The sequence below is a fragment of the Pseudochaenichthys georgianus genome, chromosome 7, assembly GCF_902827115.2.
Source record: "Pseudochaenichthys georgianus chromosome 7, fPseGeo1.2, whole genome shotgun sequence".
In the NCBI taxonomy this organism is placed as follows: domain Eukaryota; kingdom Metazoa; phylum Chordata; class Actinopteri; order Perciformes; family Channichthyidae; genus Pseudochaenichthys; species Pseudochaenichthys georgianus.
The window spans coordinates 41,019,310-41,034,901 of NC_047509.1; the positions used below are offsets into that span (position 1 = coordinate 41,019,310).

Here is a 15,592-nt window from a genome sequence, read left to right on the forward strand (position 1 = left end):
TGTACACTCGCTCTATTTGTTTTTGCCATTGTAGACTAGTTCACCATAAGCAATTGTTGACTGTAACGTCTATGCCAACCGTCATTTCTTGTAAGGTATTATACTTTAACGGTTCTGGCAACCACAGCAGCCCAAATGTTAACGTAAATGTCAAGTTATTTTTTTACAGTGTACTTATATCTGTACATTTCTTTTCAGTTTGCTTGAAGAAGTGGCTTAACAGACAGAGATGCAGGCCAGATTGGGAAAGGCTGGACGCTACACAACGGGAAACATTATGGACATGAACAAGGAAAAACTAAAAACACTTTCTTTGTTGCTTTTTTCTTATCATACATAGTGTTACTGTTTTTGTTACCATTTAAATATTGAATTCTATGTATTACTTTTATTTTAAATCAAATGCACCGGTTTTAGATAATATATTTATTTTTGATGTATAGGTTGATTTGCAGGTTGGTTGTTATTTGTATGATTATTGTATTGTTACTGTGTATTTTATTATATTAACTAGCTATTTATTAAATTAAAATACTGTTATGAACACTATACAATGTCTTTATTTTGGTAGATACCAGAATACATGACACAATGAATCTTTGTAATATATTTATGTTCTCTGGTTTAAATAATCATACCAGTATTTAATGTATGCTGGTCACCTGGAATCCTGGTAAGCTCCCAGCAGGGTATATTTAATACTATTATTAAACATAAACTGGTGATAGATGGATGCTGGTGACCAGCCCAGCATAGAACAGCATACTATGCTGTTTTTTATAGCTACCAGTTTTAGCTACTTCATCCAGTCGCCTACAGTCGCGAATCGCGATAACATTGACAGTGACGACATACCTGCTCTTCTGGCCACGCGGCCACCTGCTGGCTCAATGTCCTCGCGCCCATACAGCGTGCAGCGTGGTGAAGAAAGGGTAGTAGAAAGAGAGGATGTGGTAACCTCCATGTAGGGGTTTACTTTTAGTGCAGTCGACAGTGGGTGTTAACACTCAGGGCCGTTTCTAGCTTTTTGGGGGCCCTATGCAAGATGCTGTTTGGGGGCCCTAGTTTTGACAGTTTTTTAACTACAATGGGGGGGATTCCGAAGCCTTTAAGATGATCTGTGGAGATGCATCAATCTGTTACACTTTAATAGGAAAACAGGCTAATTTCACGAAAACCAAGCAATTGAAAATTACAAAAAATGATATTAAAAAGGTAAACAATAAGGCTCCTCTATGTCAATACATGCAAGAGATGCAGCATTCAGCTGTCAGCCCAACGATGATTTGGACTTTATTACCCCAAAAACCCAAGCCACAGCTTTGCTATCATTGCAGTTTAGTCGTGTTTATATCCTACATTGGATTTGTAAGGATAATGCTTCACCGAACACTCACAGGAGGGGACTTGGCTGTCTACAAATAAAGACGGCTCATTTTAATTCTCCCCAAATATATTGAGGCTGAACCTGAACTTTGAATTCTCTGCTCCCATCATAATCTTGGCGATCTTGTTAAAATTGCGAATGCAGAATTAAAAATACTATGTAACTGGTTTGCAGTTAATAAATTATCCCTTAATGTGGCCAAAACACATTACATGTTATTCAATACAAAGTCTCAGAGTAGAAATGACTGCATTATACGGATTTGCAATACAGAGATAGAAAAAGTTGGTGCATGTACATTTTTAGGACTGCTTGTTGACGAAAAACTCAATTGGAAGCACTATATAAATTATGTACAGACTAAACTGTCAAAAACAATAGGTATTTTGTATCATACTAAGAACATTCTTGAATAAAATATACTCTTTATAACAGTCTATTTCTCCCTTACCTTTAATACTGCTCCGAAATATGGGGAAACACGTACTCAACAAATCTACAAAAAATAATAATATCCCAAAAAAAAGTATTACGAATAGTCTGTGGTGTTGGTAAATATGAACACACAACTCTCATATTTAAAAACACTCAATCTATTAAAATGTGTTGAGATAGTACAGCTTAAAACAGTATTGATTATGCACAACATTTTCCATAACAAAATGCCTAATAACATTCAAAAGCAGTTCCAAACCACAGCGTGAATATATGAATGTAAAAAAAGTCACTTGAAAATAAGTGTTCACAATGTTTATATGCAATTATGCATATATTATTATTATTATTCATTTGCCAAGTGCATGTGTACCAATGTATATATAGTATTTTAATTTCCAAAAAAAGATAGTTGAAACTGCTATTGACATGTGCAGAAAATGACCCTATATCTAGTTTTCCTATATATTATATGCATTTATTGTTTTACTGCCCTAACTTTTATTTAATTTTTTCTCCTGTTTTCTTTATTTCTTTGTACTCCTTCATTTCTATACGTTTTTGACGCAATAATGCCGCTGTATTAGGATGATGCACGGGAGGGCTAATTTCCACAAACTATGCTTCAGCTCTCCCGCTTCTACTAATGTTGTTCATCTTTGTGTGTATGAATTAAACTTTTTGTTTTTCAGATGAATAAAAAAAAAAAAAATACTTTCAGCTTTGGGGCCCCCTAATGGCCGCGGGGGCCCTATGCCCCCGCATAGTCCGCATATAGAAAGAAACGGCCCTGTTAACATTGGTTAATGTGGTACAGTCAACAGGCGAGTCATTTCAATAGAGTCTGTCTGCAGACCGCAGCAAGGAGGCGTTTCCTATAGGGGCGTTTCCTATAGTGAACGACGGGAGCCGGCTCTCGCCAGCGAACGAGACGTTTTTTGTTTTGTTTTTGCGGAGGGATCTAGATCGGCATGAAGGATGCTTTTATGGATTTAGAAAAATATTTTATTGATTTAAAAAATAGTTTTTTGTATTGATTTAAATTGACATGCATCCGCTAAGAAAAGTAGTCCGTTGTTACTGTTTGAACTAACGTAACAACGGCAGGAACTGCTTCAATAGTGTTTTTGAGGAGCTTTTTGATTACAGATTTGAAAACATCGTTGCTTGCTTTAAAAGTAGCACAATTCATTATGTCAAACCTTGAAAGATATCCCTGCCCTAATGCCAAAAGTAACTGGCAACTATGTCGCCGTAGCTATGATGTCTGCGTAAAAGGAGGGTTTCTGGCCCATTACTTCTCTTCCTACTTTTTGTCCCCCTCTTCTCCCCGCTGCAGCCTAGCAGTTGATCTCAAAGCACGCTCCCTCTCCTGCAGGGAGAAAAACTATATTTATATACTTTATATAGGTTGATACAGTAGCCCCTTTTTTAAATAGTTGTTATAGGTGTTGCCATCTGTTTTGTGTAGCGTGGTTCTACAAGCAAGTCAATGCATTCATTGGGTGGTATCAGAGAGTTACACGGGTCTGTAAATGCAATGAAAACAATTGGCCACAGCAAATCATTTATATTAAACATGTAATTTTTACTTTTGAATACTTTAGTACAAAGGATGTCTTGAATAATTTAAGTGATATATGTGTACACATATAAATCATTAGTCAAAACAGCGCTACATTTGATTTAATTAAAAGGTATAATATGTGGTAAACTGAAGAGCCCTTTGGGAGCCGAAAGAGCCGGCTCTTCTTGGTGAGCCGAATGATCCGGCTCAGCAAGAAGAGCCGGAATTCCCATCACTAGAACAATGACTTCTTCTGCGAGGATTTATAAAAGCAGCTGGATAAAAAAAGTTAGGAAACGCCCCTATAGGAAACGCCCCTATAGGAAACGCCTCTGTCTGCAGACAGACCCATCTCAGTCATTTCCCCGCTGCGATGCTGCCGTCCCATAGTGACATTTCAAGGAGCAGGACCAGCGGACGGTGAGTGGCGTCATGGATAGAAGTTTCTATATCAACAGAAATGTTTCCGTAACTGCTCGTGGCGGACACTTGTATGTTTTTAGCGTAATATATTAAGCTGTCTTTGTTTATGTTGTTGGAAAGTCGTACGTGCTTCCGTTATGTTTATTAGCCGATATTGCATTACCGATACATAGCCCGTTTATACTGTCGCGAGGCTGCTGTATGTGATTAGCGTTAAACGTAATGATGCTGGCTCAGTTCGCAGTTGAAACGTAGGTAAAAATAAGCCTATTCCTGTAGAGAATGAACATGGTTTTCTCTGTTATAACCAGCACACGCATTTCATAACTCCACAAAAGTTCCTAATGTAACTTACTATCACTGAAACAGCCTGTGGTCATATCTGGGCTATCGCTTTAAAACGTCCCTTCAGAATACAGTATTCTGTGGTTGCTTTATTATGGGTATTGTGCAAAAAAAGAAAACTCTTCTGCCCTTCAACTCACACAGGCACACCTGTCCTGTCAATCAGGTTTAGGCAACACGATTTAATATCCGCTCCGCTGTAAGTATTGTTTTCAGTTTGAAGTAGATGAATATAATTAAAGATAAGAAAGAGGTCTGATTGTATAGTGTATGACGGAAATAGAAGCTAGGTAAATTGGATTAAAACAAATAGCGTGAACCTGAATAAAGTCCTGCTGCCATTGTTGGACAGACATTACATTAAAACATGTTACCTCGATCACTGCACTATAATGTAATCCATGTCTGCCTGTGAGTTGGAACAGAGCAGGGGGGAGCTGCCTGTCTTTGCTAAATATAAATCGAGGGGTGACCTTCCAGTGAATTCTCTTTAGATGTACAGTTCCTCTGCTTCCCCGTTCTCTACTTTAAACGCCCTACCTCTTTTGTCTCTTAAACATTATTTTGGCAACAGAGCCAGCCATAGTCCAAATGCAACTTGAGAAGACACAATGAAACAAAGAAGTGAACAACGGTGGAAATAGGGAATCAAATCTGCAAAAAGTACATAACACACGTTTTTGTGTAGATCTTTTTTAATAGTTTGTGTTGCCCCAAGAGGTTATTAGATAGTAGCTCAAGGAGACTTTATTTGACACTACCCGCATTGCTGGCCATTTATGGTAACTACAGTACAACATACTGCTGGTGAGTTACAGTTGACAGATTAACATATCTCATATACACAAATGACTGCAAATAACATCTGTACATTTAAAGAAAAAGAAAAACACTGTATGCTGAGATTAAGTCATGTAAACCTAGAAACATGTTTATATCTAACCTAGAAAGTAAAAGACACGGCAGTCACTTTTGAAAAATAAGATATAGGAAATTCTTGTGCCAGAGTTACAAAATATAGAATACACAGCAGCATAATAATAATAATAATAGTAACACTTATAAAACTCAACACTAACAGTGCAGTACAAAGAGCAAATTAAACAACACATTACTAAGAACATATCAATTCACAAATAATGCATTTAAAAAAACGAGGGGCCGTATTGTGATAGTAAAAAAAGTGTATTTTACTAAATATGTCTGAGTGTATAAGCATTGTCTAATGATAGTGTTGGGGACGTATTTATCTGAGAGAATGTTCAACCTTTTGCATGACAAGTTAACACACTATAACCTCAATCATCAGCTGACGCCAACAGGCAGGAACAGGAGACAAACCCCTGAGAGCACAGCACCAAAGGTTAAAGCTGCTCAGTGAGGGCAGTACAGACTGAAAGTGGGTCAAAGTGATGGGCCTAGGGAAATATTTCCCTAACATAGTATTACTATAAAACATCCCTCGTTACGCCCAGGTCTAGGGGAACCTAGCACAACATTTACACTCTTCCCACTCCCAAGAACATGGACATCGAGACAGAGAATGCCGTTCGGTCATTTTAATTACCAAAGGTTTTACAAAGCGGCGCAACAACCCACAAAACAAACTAATCTCTGAACACATAAATATTGCCTAACAAATAAGAAAAATAAACGTACAGGGTTCTTACCTACTCCGACGTGTAAACAGGAGAAAACGAGAATTGGCTGGGTTTCACACTTTCACACAAATGAAAGCGTCCACAAGGACAGGTTATCGTAGTTTCTATTTCTGAAGTTTCAAAACAACCAAGAGGACCGGTGTACAGTATAATTACACCCACAGCACAACAGGACAGATATAAATACGCAACAGTGTTGGGAGTAGTAGTCAGAGAGAGGGCCGAAGGACTGCATGGCTGCAGCTGACATGCTCCCTCTTCTTCAGGTGGACCAATCAGCAGGTTGAAGGTAGCTAATCAGCTAACGCGCACCACCTGCTTGCTCACCCACACAGACACAGGAGGAGGGGAACATATCTGCACTCACATGACATAACGACCCAGGGTCGTAACAATACTGATACTCGTTGTACTGATGGTGTTGTACATGAGGCTCTAAAGCAGCACACACAGAGCTGCTGGTTTTAGGTTCAGAGTGACTTGTTGCTGTTTCTGAGCCTTCTAAAACATTCATTAACTGTTAGCTGAATTATTTACTGTGGTGCTGACTGAGTTACACACCAGCGTAACCAAGTATCCTGTGTGTGTATCCTGTGTGTGTGTGTGTGTGTTTTGGTTTGTGTGTGCTTGTACACACAACAGGAAATGCGTATTCTTTGGAAAAACATTTTGGCAGTGCTGCTTCTTGTCGGAGGATTGTACTACATGAGCCAGTCAAACTTGCTTATTGCTGTAAGTACACACAACCTATTTTATAATGAGACTTGAAGGTGTGGCCTTAAAAGAAAACCTCTGCTGTTCTGCTGTTGCTTTACAAAGAGCAAAACAGAGGTCAGAGGTTGATCTCTGTTTCATGCCCTTCACTGTAATGTAAACGGTGTCATAATGCTTCATCACAAAGCAGGGGAGGTCCTGGATGCAGATTCTAATCAAACATGCCTGTATTTGTTTTGCAGGGCCAGCCACAGAAGGTGATTACAAATGAGTTAACGTGGAGCGTACAGAGGCTGGTTAAGGAGTCCTGGGTGGAGCAGGGGGATTACCTCCCTCTCAATGTGTCCTACCAGCTGCTGGCTGGAGAGCCATCTACTCAACAGAGTGAGTATCATAATGTCGGACCCTTTTCGTTCATATAAAGTTAAAGTGATGCCATTTTCATTAACTGTGAACAAAAGTTGGTTCCAACCTGCCGTCTTTTTGAAAACAAAAGACTTCAACTTGAAAGAGTTGAAAATAAAAATGGTTTCCAAATCATCGTTACGCTTTCTAGGCGGGCAAAGTGCTAAAGTGCCTTAGATCTGACAGAGAGAAATATGGAATGCATTTTTGTACACATCCCTTCACATTGCATGTTATCACAATCACGGTGCATCCATGATGTATTCGTGAAGGTTACCATCGTGCACTCCACAAAATCCAATGGGATCTTTACATTGGTTTTCAAAAGAATGGCAGAAAATAAATGTATGGCACAAACACGTTTATGATACTTAAATATCTCCACATATTAACACCAGTTTTATATTTTGCAAAGCTTGAATGCAAAAGCTAGAAGTAAAAAGCTGACGTTTTGCTATAAAGGAACTACATCACGGTCACATACCAAACACACAGCCGAATTTCAGGCCAATCCGGTTACACAAGTGAAATGCCAAACCACGCGTCACAGGAGCTACTTACTTCAGGGTGTTGCATTTAAGTTTCTAAAAAGATATGACAAATAGATTCATTAGTAGGGATCAAGTTGCATGCATGTTATAATTGTAATGTATATATAATCCAATGCCAATATGTGTCTATAGTATATTTTTATATGTAGGCTATGTAGCTTAGTGAGATTGTATATTTTTTTATATTGTATTCAATATTTTCTTTATATTGTGCATTATTAAGATACTTTAGTGATATATGTCCTTTCAATTATGAGTTTTTATATACTTGCTGCTAATATTAATATGAATTGCTTTACAAATATGTGTAACTTGTGTAGTGCTTGACAACACTGCTGCTGTATCTATGTAAATCACCTCATCCAAGTTTAACGCATGGACTTCTTTCTGGCCTCAAATAGAAAGCTTTTTTTTCAAAAGATTCAATTCAAGTCCTTTTAACTTTGAGCCTTGTGCATGGTGAAACGTGATTCAACATTACAACTGGGTTTACAATGCACAGCCTTTACATTGATGTTCTTGAATGATACAAAACCCACCTATCTCACTGTTGCTTCCCGACATGTCTCAGGGTTTTTAACAGTAGGACTGTCCTCTGTGAAGAGGGCGAAGGGAAGCTATCTCATCCCCACCCTGCAGTCCCTCTTCTCCCAGTCTTCTCCTGAAGAGCGCTCTTCCATGGTGGTGGTGGTGCTGCTAGCAGACTTCGATGTCAGCTGGAGAGTCAGCACAGTGGCTGAGATCAAAACTGCATTTGCCTTGGAGCTGGAGCAAGGCCAGCTGGTGGTCCTCCATGTTCCTCAGGAGATGTACCCTCCTTATACAGGTATAGTACATGTGTGCTCATACCAGTGGACACATTCCTTCATAATAATAATACACTTTATTTAGAAAGGCGCCTTTCAAGGCTCTCAAGGTTGCCGACAATGTACACAAAACACCAAACGATTCAAATTAGCACAAAAAAAACACAATATAATTATAAAAACAGAGGACGAGTGATATGATCAGGGTGGATAAGCCAGTGTGAAGTGATGTGTTTGGAGACGTGATGGGGAAACAAATGCCAACAGGACACATGTGGGCAAAGAGTTTGTGTGGGACAATGTGCGACAATGTGGGACAAGTTACTGCGATGCTAAGAGGGGGTTTACATTTCAGTAATGTCCTTCTGACCCTAAAAAATCCAAAATTCTATTGAAACTATTAGCTTAGAAATATAACGCTTTATATATTGATTTGGTTGCACAAACTATGCAATTAAAGGACCAGAGGTGGGAAGTAACTAAGTACATTTACTCGAGCACTGTACTTAAATACAATTTTGAGGTACTTGTACTATATTAAGTATTGCCATTTAACTTTATACTTCTATTCCACCACATTTAAAATGGAAATAATGTAATTTGGCTCCACTGCATTCATTTAACAGCTTTATTTTCTTATAACAAAATGCATCTCTTAAAATTAAACTAGTGGAGTTACAAGAGAGTCAAATAATATACATATTTAACAAAAAGTCAACCAGAACTTTGTTTTTAGTCAAATTCTACGTGATGCAACAATATTATCTGGAAATGTCATGTATAAATAATATACTGATATACACACATAAAGGTCATTTATGTAACTCTGCACAACTATTCTTTTTACTTTTTATGATTTAAGTTCATTTTGCTGATAAAACGTTTGTGCTTTTACTTTACTTGTAATGAAATATGTTGACTAATGTATTGGTACTTTACTCAAGTAAAGCATACTGAATACTACCATCGCTCTAGTCTAGAGGACATTTATACTGTACATTTGGTTTGAAATGATTTTTTTTCCAACAAAACATGTCCATACAATATTTGTTTGCAATCTCTGACCCTGGAGCTGGAGAAAAAAACTCTGGCAAATCTGACAAAAACTCTGGGAATCGCCCCCTGCCCGCTTAAAGGTGGGGTAGGTAATTTCAGAGAAACCAGCTCGAGTGCGCTAGAATTTGAAAATACACAACCGGAAGAAATCTGCCACTTCCTTACAGAGCCCCTCCTCCAACACACACGAACGCGCACATGACCAATGAGGGCACGAGATAAGTGTGTGCACAGATGGAAGGCTGACAGGCAAGTAGGCCATCCAATTACTTTAGCTGGGCCGGCTCAGATGATTGGTTGTGCTTTTTACAGCAGTACCACGGCTTCCACAGATGACTTTTTTTTATGGATTTTTTATCAAAGCACTTAAAATATTCATTGCTATCAGGATGTTAAGAGCATTCCATGGAATATAACAAAAAGTGTATCTCGAGCCGGTTTCTCAAACCTACCTACCCCACCTTTAACCTATAAGTAAATACATTTCCAGCCTTTGGATTGACTGAGTTCCAGGGCCCGGTCCTAGACTTTTGGGGGCCCTAAGCGAGCTTTGGCTTGGGGGGCCCCCCTCACTCTAGCGCGTTCTCACTACACACAACTACAACAAGATGAACATATTTGACCGTGATTTAATTGTAATACACGTTTCAAAATGATGCCGAAGTAACAACAGACTGATACCGGTTAGTAAACACCATGAATTAATGCTTTGACAAGTCTGCAGACAGACGGCAGGCGAAAAACCCTTTTTAAAATGCGTGTTTTCTAAATGGAGCTTGGCTAAGCTAACGTTATATATGCTCCGACTGTCCACACTCACAACAACGGCCTATACAGACATAAATAAACCAGCAACTGTATTCGCCATGACACAGGCAGTCTGTGGTTTGTACTTGTTTAACTTCTGTCTAGTTTCTGAACAGATATGAGGAGCTGTGAGCTCTGAGTGCTAACAGCTAACGGCTGTGTTGTTTTTCTGGGGCTCTCATTGAAGATGACGTCACGGCTCCGCCTACACTGTGTTACTATAGTAACTGCCCCAGTTCCTAAACTGTAACGGCCCGTCCACACTACAGCTTCAAAAAAAGTTTGGAGCTGAGCGTGTCTGAAGCTCGACCAACAACCAATCACATGAATCTCCCGCCCCTGACACACAAACAGCGGTTTGATTGGCTAGAGCTTGAACTGGCATATGATTTGATTGGCTGACGCTTCCACCGAAAGCTTCAGAAGCTGAAACGCCAGGAAAGCTCCACTCTGCTTCCCACAATGCAGTTCGGCGAAAAGTGACGTCACCCCATTCAAAGTGAATGGGCAGACGCGTTGGAAACCGTTTTTGAAGCTGTCGAAGCTGTAGTGTGGACGGGCCGTAATGGAAGCGCAGCATTAAAGTGAGCCGGGCCTAATAAGGCCTAACCAAACCGAGCGAGGCCGAGCGAGGCCTGCAGTGGAAACACGCCATTAGTTACCTCAGTGGGTCTCAAACGTTTTGGTCACAATTTATGTAAACACATATTTCCAAGGCACTCCTTTATAATTATTGGGATAAACAGGTTTGAAATCATTTCAATATGACAGTAACCAAAAATATAATTTAAAACTGGATATAAAGAAATATGCATAAATAAATAAATGTTAAGGTAAAATAAGATATGAATGAACAACACAAATAAAATAAGTTACATTCATTTGTTATTGGCTATGGTAGGTTACTGGTTATGTTCACATACTTATTTGATTACATCCACTTGTCTAACATGACAACAGAGACTTTCGACCCAGAAACCTTGACTTTCGAAACCAGCTGTTGACTTGTGGATGCAAGCATCTAATCGCAGACTCAACCAGAGAGAAAGTAGTAGGCCTACATCATCAGCCACCATGTCTGACAGAGAGGAAGACAGTGAGGAGAACAGTCAGGAGGGTAGTGATGACAGCTTGTAGGATTACTGGTCATGCTAATGTTGTCTTGTGTTCACCTCTGTGTGTTCAGTGCCGTGTGTCTGGCAAATAAAGACCCCCTCAAAAGGTACGGTTTATTTCATTTTAAGGATGAGCACCAAGCAACATCTCCAGGTGCTCCTTTGAGAACCAGGGAAAAGAAGTTATGTGCACCCCTGGTTATATTCAATCTCACTAGCTACAGGCATGTTTGAAGCTTGTAAAGGGAAGAAGACATGCTCTCCCTCGCCACTCTGCGATGGATCGTCGGAGCTATGGGCAACTCAAGGCATATGCTCGAACGGGAGCTGCCTGGACGCTGCAATCATGTTACGCGCACTATCCGTGCTGACTGTTCGTACAATGTCCCACTGTCTGGCTTCCTGCATAAAGTCAAGTGCTCGGCGCAGTTGTCGGCGAAATGTGCTCCTCTGTTTTCATTGAAACAGCTCCTTATATCCGTTAGCTTATACACGTAAGGTCTCTCTCTCGCTCGCTCGTGCCACACATACACACACCCTCCCGGTCCTCCCGATGGCCAGTCAGGGCCTGCCGGTGAGCGTGGAAGTGTGGTCTGCCGCAAGCTGTCAGCATCAGCTTGTAGATGGTATTTTAAACTCGATGTGCTCTGAAACTACGGGCGGCCGAGGACAAAAAATACACATGCGTTAATCGCATTAAAATAATTAGTGGCGTTATTTTTTTCTTGCGTGAAACGCGTTATTAACGCGTTAACTTGACAGCCCTAATATATACACTTGCAAACATGTCAGAAGAACCAGCGCAGAAGAAAACTAAATACAGTCAATCTAAACTTAAATTTAACAACTGGAAGGTCACATCCCTGACATCCACATCTCTGGAGCCTGGACCTTCTTCAAACAGCGAAGCCAGATGAACCCAAAAGCAGCAGCTCTGCGGCCGCAGAGACTGTCAAAACCGCCGCCGTTGTTGAACCGAAACAGGCTGGTTCCGACTGCATGGAGGTTTGTTGTCGGGACATTGAGGCGGGTAAAGCTGTACAGCTAACTATCGTAAAAAAGGAGACCGCTAGTAGATTATTTGGGCAAAGAGAAAGGTACTTCAACGCAGAATGGTACAAAAACAGAGAGTGGTTAATTCTTTGCAAAACCACTAAACGATAGTGATAAATTGCGATGTTAACGACCTCATGATAACCTCATATTTGTTTTACTTAGGATCAAACCTGTGTTTAGTCTAGAAAAAGGTAATTGTGTGCATTTTATTATAAAGTTGTGTATATTTACAGACTGTTGCAAAAACTAAGAAGCTTATAAACATCAGGTTTAAAACTAAAAGAGCTTTACAAAAAAGTAACACAATTAAAGATGTTTGGAGTTTTATTTGAGTTATTCATTTATATTTTTGTCTAAGAGATGCTGATTTGAAACCGTTGTTACATACAGTTACGGCACTTCCTGTTTCTGCCGGAGAGAGGGGAGGCCGTCCCAAAGCTTGCCGCTGTATTTACTCCCTCCATCTGACAGGAGGGAGCCTCATGTGTCACTCCACGGAGTTCACTCCGTCACGGACGTGGTTTGGGATTGGGCCATACACACGCACTTTTTTTGGCCCCCCCAGTTCTAAAATGAATCCGGTGCGCCTGGCTATAGCTACTTGCTAACGGTTTAGCTTACCCCCGCGATTCAGAGTAACGTCAACGTAGCTGTAATTTATGCTTTGCTTACATGTTCGCATAACTTGGAAGTTTACTGACATTTACATACCTTGTTTACCTGTGGCTCTGGGGTTGTTTTGTGAGCCACCACTTGAGAATTGTCATTTTTTTTAAGAAAACATGTTCTTATGTCCATCTTCAGAAACTCTGAGTCCGACTGACAGTTTAAACATTGTCACAGCTCACAGGATAGGTACCTGTCAGCCAATAAGACAGATGTTTATTTCCATGCAACTCTGGTGATTGGTCTGGTGTCTTACCTCTGTTGCTTTCACTGAACACGGGAAATGTCATTCCTGCCGTCCTCTCTAGTGTCATGATGAGGTTCAGGTAAAGCACGGTTAATGTATTGTATTTTTGACTCAATCATATAATACATGACTTTGAGAGTAGAAAATCTAGGCATATTAACAACATTAATTAAACATACTTATCACGGCGACGATGTCTACTGATTTTTTTTTTCTTCTGAATTTTTTTCATTTTTTGCTAGGGGGCCCCTAGTGGCTGCGGGGCCTTAAGTGGCCGCTTATGTCGCTTAATGGGTCGGGTCTTTTGCTTTCTGAACAGCCATTGGATAAAAGCCAAGTTTCGACTGTTCGGGCAACTGTCAATCAAATGCAGGAAATTGTCTCAATTTCCTCCTGTTCGATGCTGTGATTCTGATCCAAGTCTCTGTGTTTATCCTGCAGGTCTTAAGAGGAACTACAACGATCTTCCTGAAAGGGTATCGTTTCGCTCCAAGCAGAACCTGGATTACTCCTTCCTGATCCTCTACAGTGCTAGTCTGGGTCAATACTACCTCCAGATCGAGGACGACGTTTTCTCTGCCAAGAATTTCCTTTCCACCATCAAGAGGCGTGTGGCGGAGCAAGAGGCGAAGAAGACCACCTGGGCGATGCTGGAGTTCTCGGCCCTCGGTTACATCGGCAAGCTCTACAAATCAGCCCAGCTTCCTCTCCTGGCACGCTTTCTCTTCCTCTTCTACCAGGAAATGCCTTGTGACTGGTTAATGAGTCGCTTCCGAGATTTGATGACCCAGAAAGAGCCAATCCTTTTCAAACCCTCGCTGTTCCAACACATGGGAACCTTCTCCTCGTTCCAAGGCACATACAACAAGCTTAAGGACAAGGACTTTGAGGAGCAGTATACCAATCCTCCGGCTGAGGTTTATACTGATATGTCCTCCTACAAAAAACATTTTCCCAAACAGGCCTGGGACGCTGGGGAGGATTTCTTTTGGGCACGCTCCCCAGAAAAGGGTAATCACCTGACTGTGGTGTTCAGAGGCCCTACACTAGTGACAGGGATTATGGTAGAAACAGGGTCAGGGGGCAAAGACCTCCTAGAGTCAGCTCAGGTGGAGATCGGCCATGACGTGATCACCACAGAGAAAGACAGGAGTTGTAAAGAGTTCCAGACAGTTGGGACGTTCAAAAATGGGTTGTTTGAGATCCAAGAGATGGACAAAAAGTACACCTCTGCCTCTTCCTGTCTGAGGATACAGATCACAGCTGCGCAGAAGGATTGGCTGATCATTACCAAAATCAGGATCTCAACAAAGCTTCGTACATCCACAAACCAAGCCTAGGAGGGACACTTGCCTTCCTGCCAGGGGAATAGTTTTGTATCTGCTGGATGCAGGCTAAACATGTGCCTTGTTGAACCGTTCCATTGACCAAACATCTATCCAGAAACAGTTTGAAGCTACTGTCAATATGATGTTTGATTAAGGCAAGATGTATAGATGATGTGTGCACATAAAACCATGCCTTTGCCTCTTCAAAAACATAAACTGGTATTTATAAAGGAAGAGTCCAGATTGTCTGTTAATTTAAGTTAGAGTAGAGAATAATGTGATTTGTATTTACTGGTTCAGCAGCTTTATTAAATCCATTATAAAGGAAGAGTGTTTAGTAAGAATGCGTTAACCTCCCACATAACATGCCACCAGGCATACAGTGATCGGGATAGCCTGGTGTGATATGAAGACGTGGAAATAAAAATAAGGTGAGACACAGGATGTTGTTATATGTTCCAATACATTTTTGTTATTTAAACAATTTTCTATTGAGACATTCTGTAAACTATTAAAATATTAGGGTTATTATCTATTAACTAAATAATGGCTTTTGTCTGACCTATAATGACAACTGAGACAAACTGATGTTGATAGATTAAAGGAAATTAGTGACTGTTGGCGCTTTAAGAAGCTGCAGCCATGCGTAATGATCCTGGGTCAGGATTGCTGCTCAGTTGTTGGAGGACCTTGCCTATGTGTGTATAAAATGAAAACAATTAGAGATTGATTTGGTTTTCTCAGTTCACACCTTAGGCTTCCAGGTCCAGCTTTAGAGGAGCAGACGCATATAAATCATGCAATTCCTGTCAAAATTCAAGTTAGACAACTCTTGGGATCGTTGCAACATTTAGGACATTTACAAGGGAGCTGGTTGGCAGGTCTGGAATATCTCCTGGAGTGTGCCTGCCTGTATTAGTCTGTTTCCAGACCAGCTTCAATCGAGTCTGGACTTTCTCTCCCCGCTCTGAAAATGCCAGAACGTTGTGGCTCAGCACAGAGATTTAAAAAGTCCTGGACTCA

General features: G+C 40.5%; 1 protein-coding gene across 1 annotated transcript; it reads left to right on the forward strand.

Moving 5' to 3' along the window:
* Positions 1-3,728: 3,728 nt before the first annotated feature.
* Positions 3,729-15,011, forward strand: LOC117449802 (alpha-1,3-mannosyl-glycoprotein 4-beta-N-acetylglucosaminyltransferase C). The gene is made up of 5 exons (XM_034087692.1): positions 3,729-3,809; positions 6,461-6,550; positions 6,775-6,916; positions 8,060-8,314; positions 13,683-15,011. Exons 2-5 carry the CDS (start codon positions 6,464-6,466, stop codon positions 14,579-14,581), a joined length of 1,383 nt encoding a protein of 460 aa, XP_033943583.1. The 5' UTR covers positions 3,729-3,809; positions 6,461-6,463; the 3' UTR covers positions 14,582-15,011.
* The last annotated feature ends 581 nt before the right edge of the window (positions 15,012-15,592 follow it).

Bases quoted from the DNA above. Each gene is read 5' to 3' on its own strand.
- LOC117449802 (XM_034087692.1), top strand. From the start codon at position 6,464: ATGCGTATTCTTTGGAAAAACATTTTGGCAGTGCTGCTTCTTGTCGGA. The intron at 6,551-6,774 runs GTAAGTACACAC...TTTGTTTTGCAG, and splicing joins AGTCAAACTTGCTTATTGCT to GGCCAGCCACAGAAGGTGAT. The intron at 6,917-8,059 runs GTGAGTATCATA...GACATGTCTCAG, and splicing joins AGAGCCATCTACTCAACAGA to GGTTTTTAACAGTAGGACTG.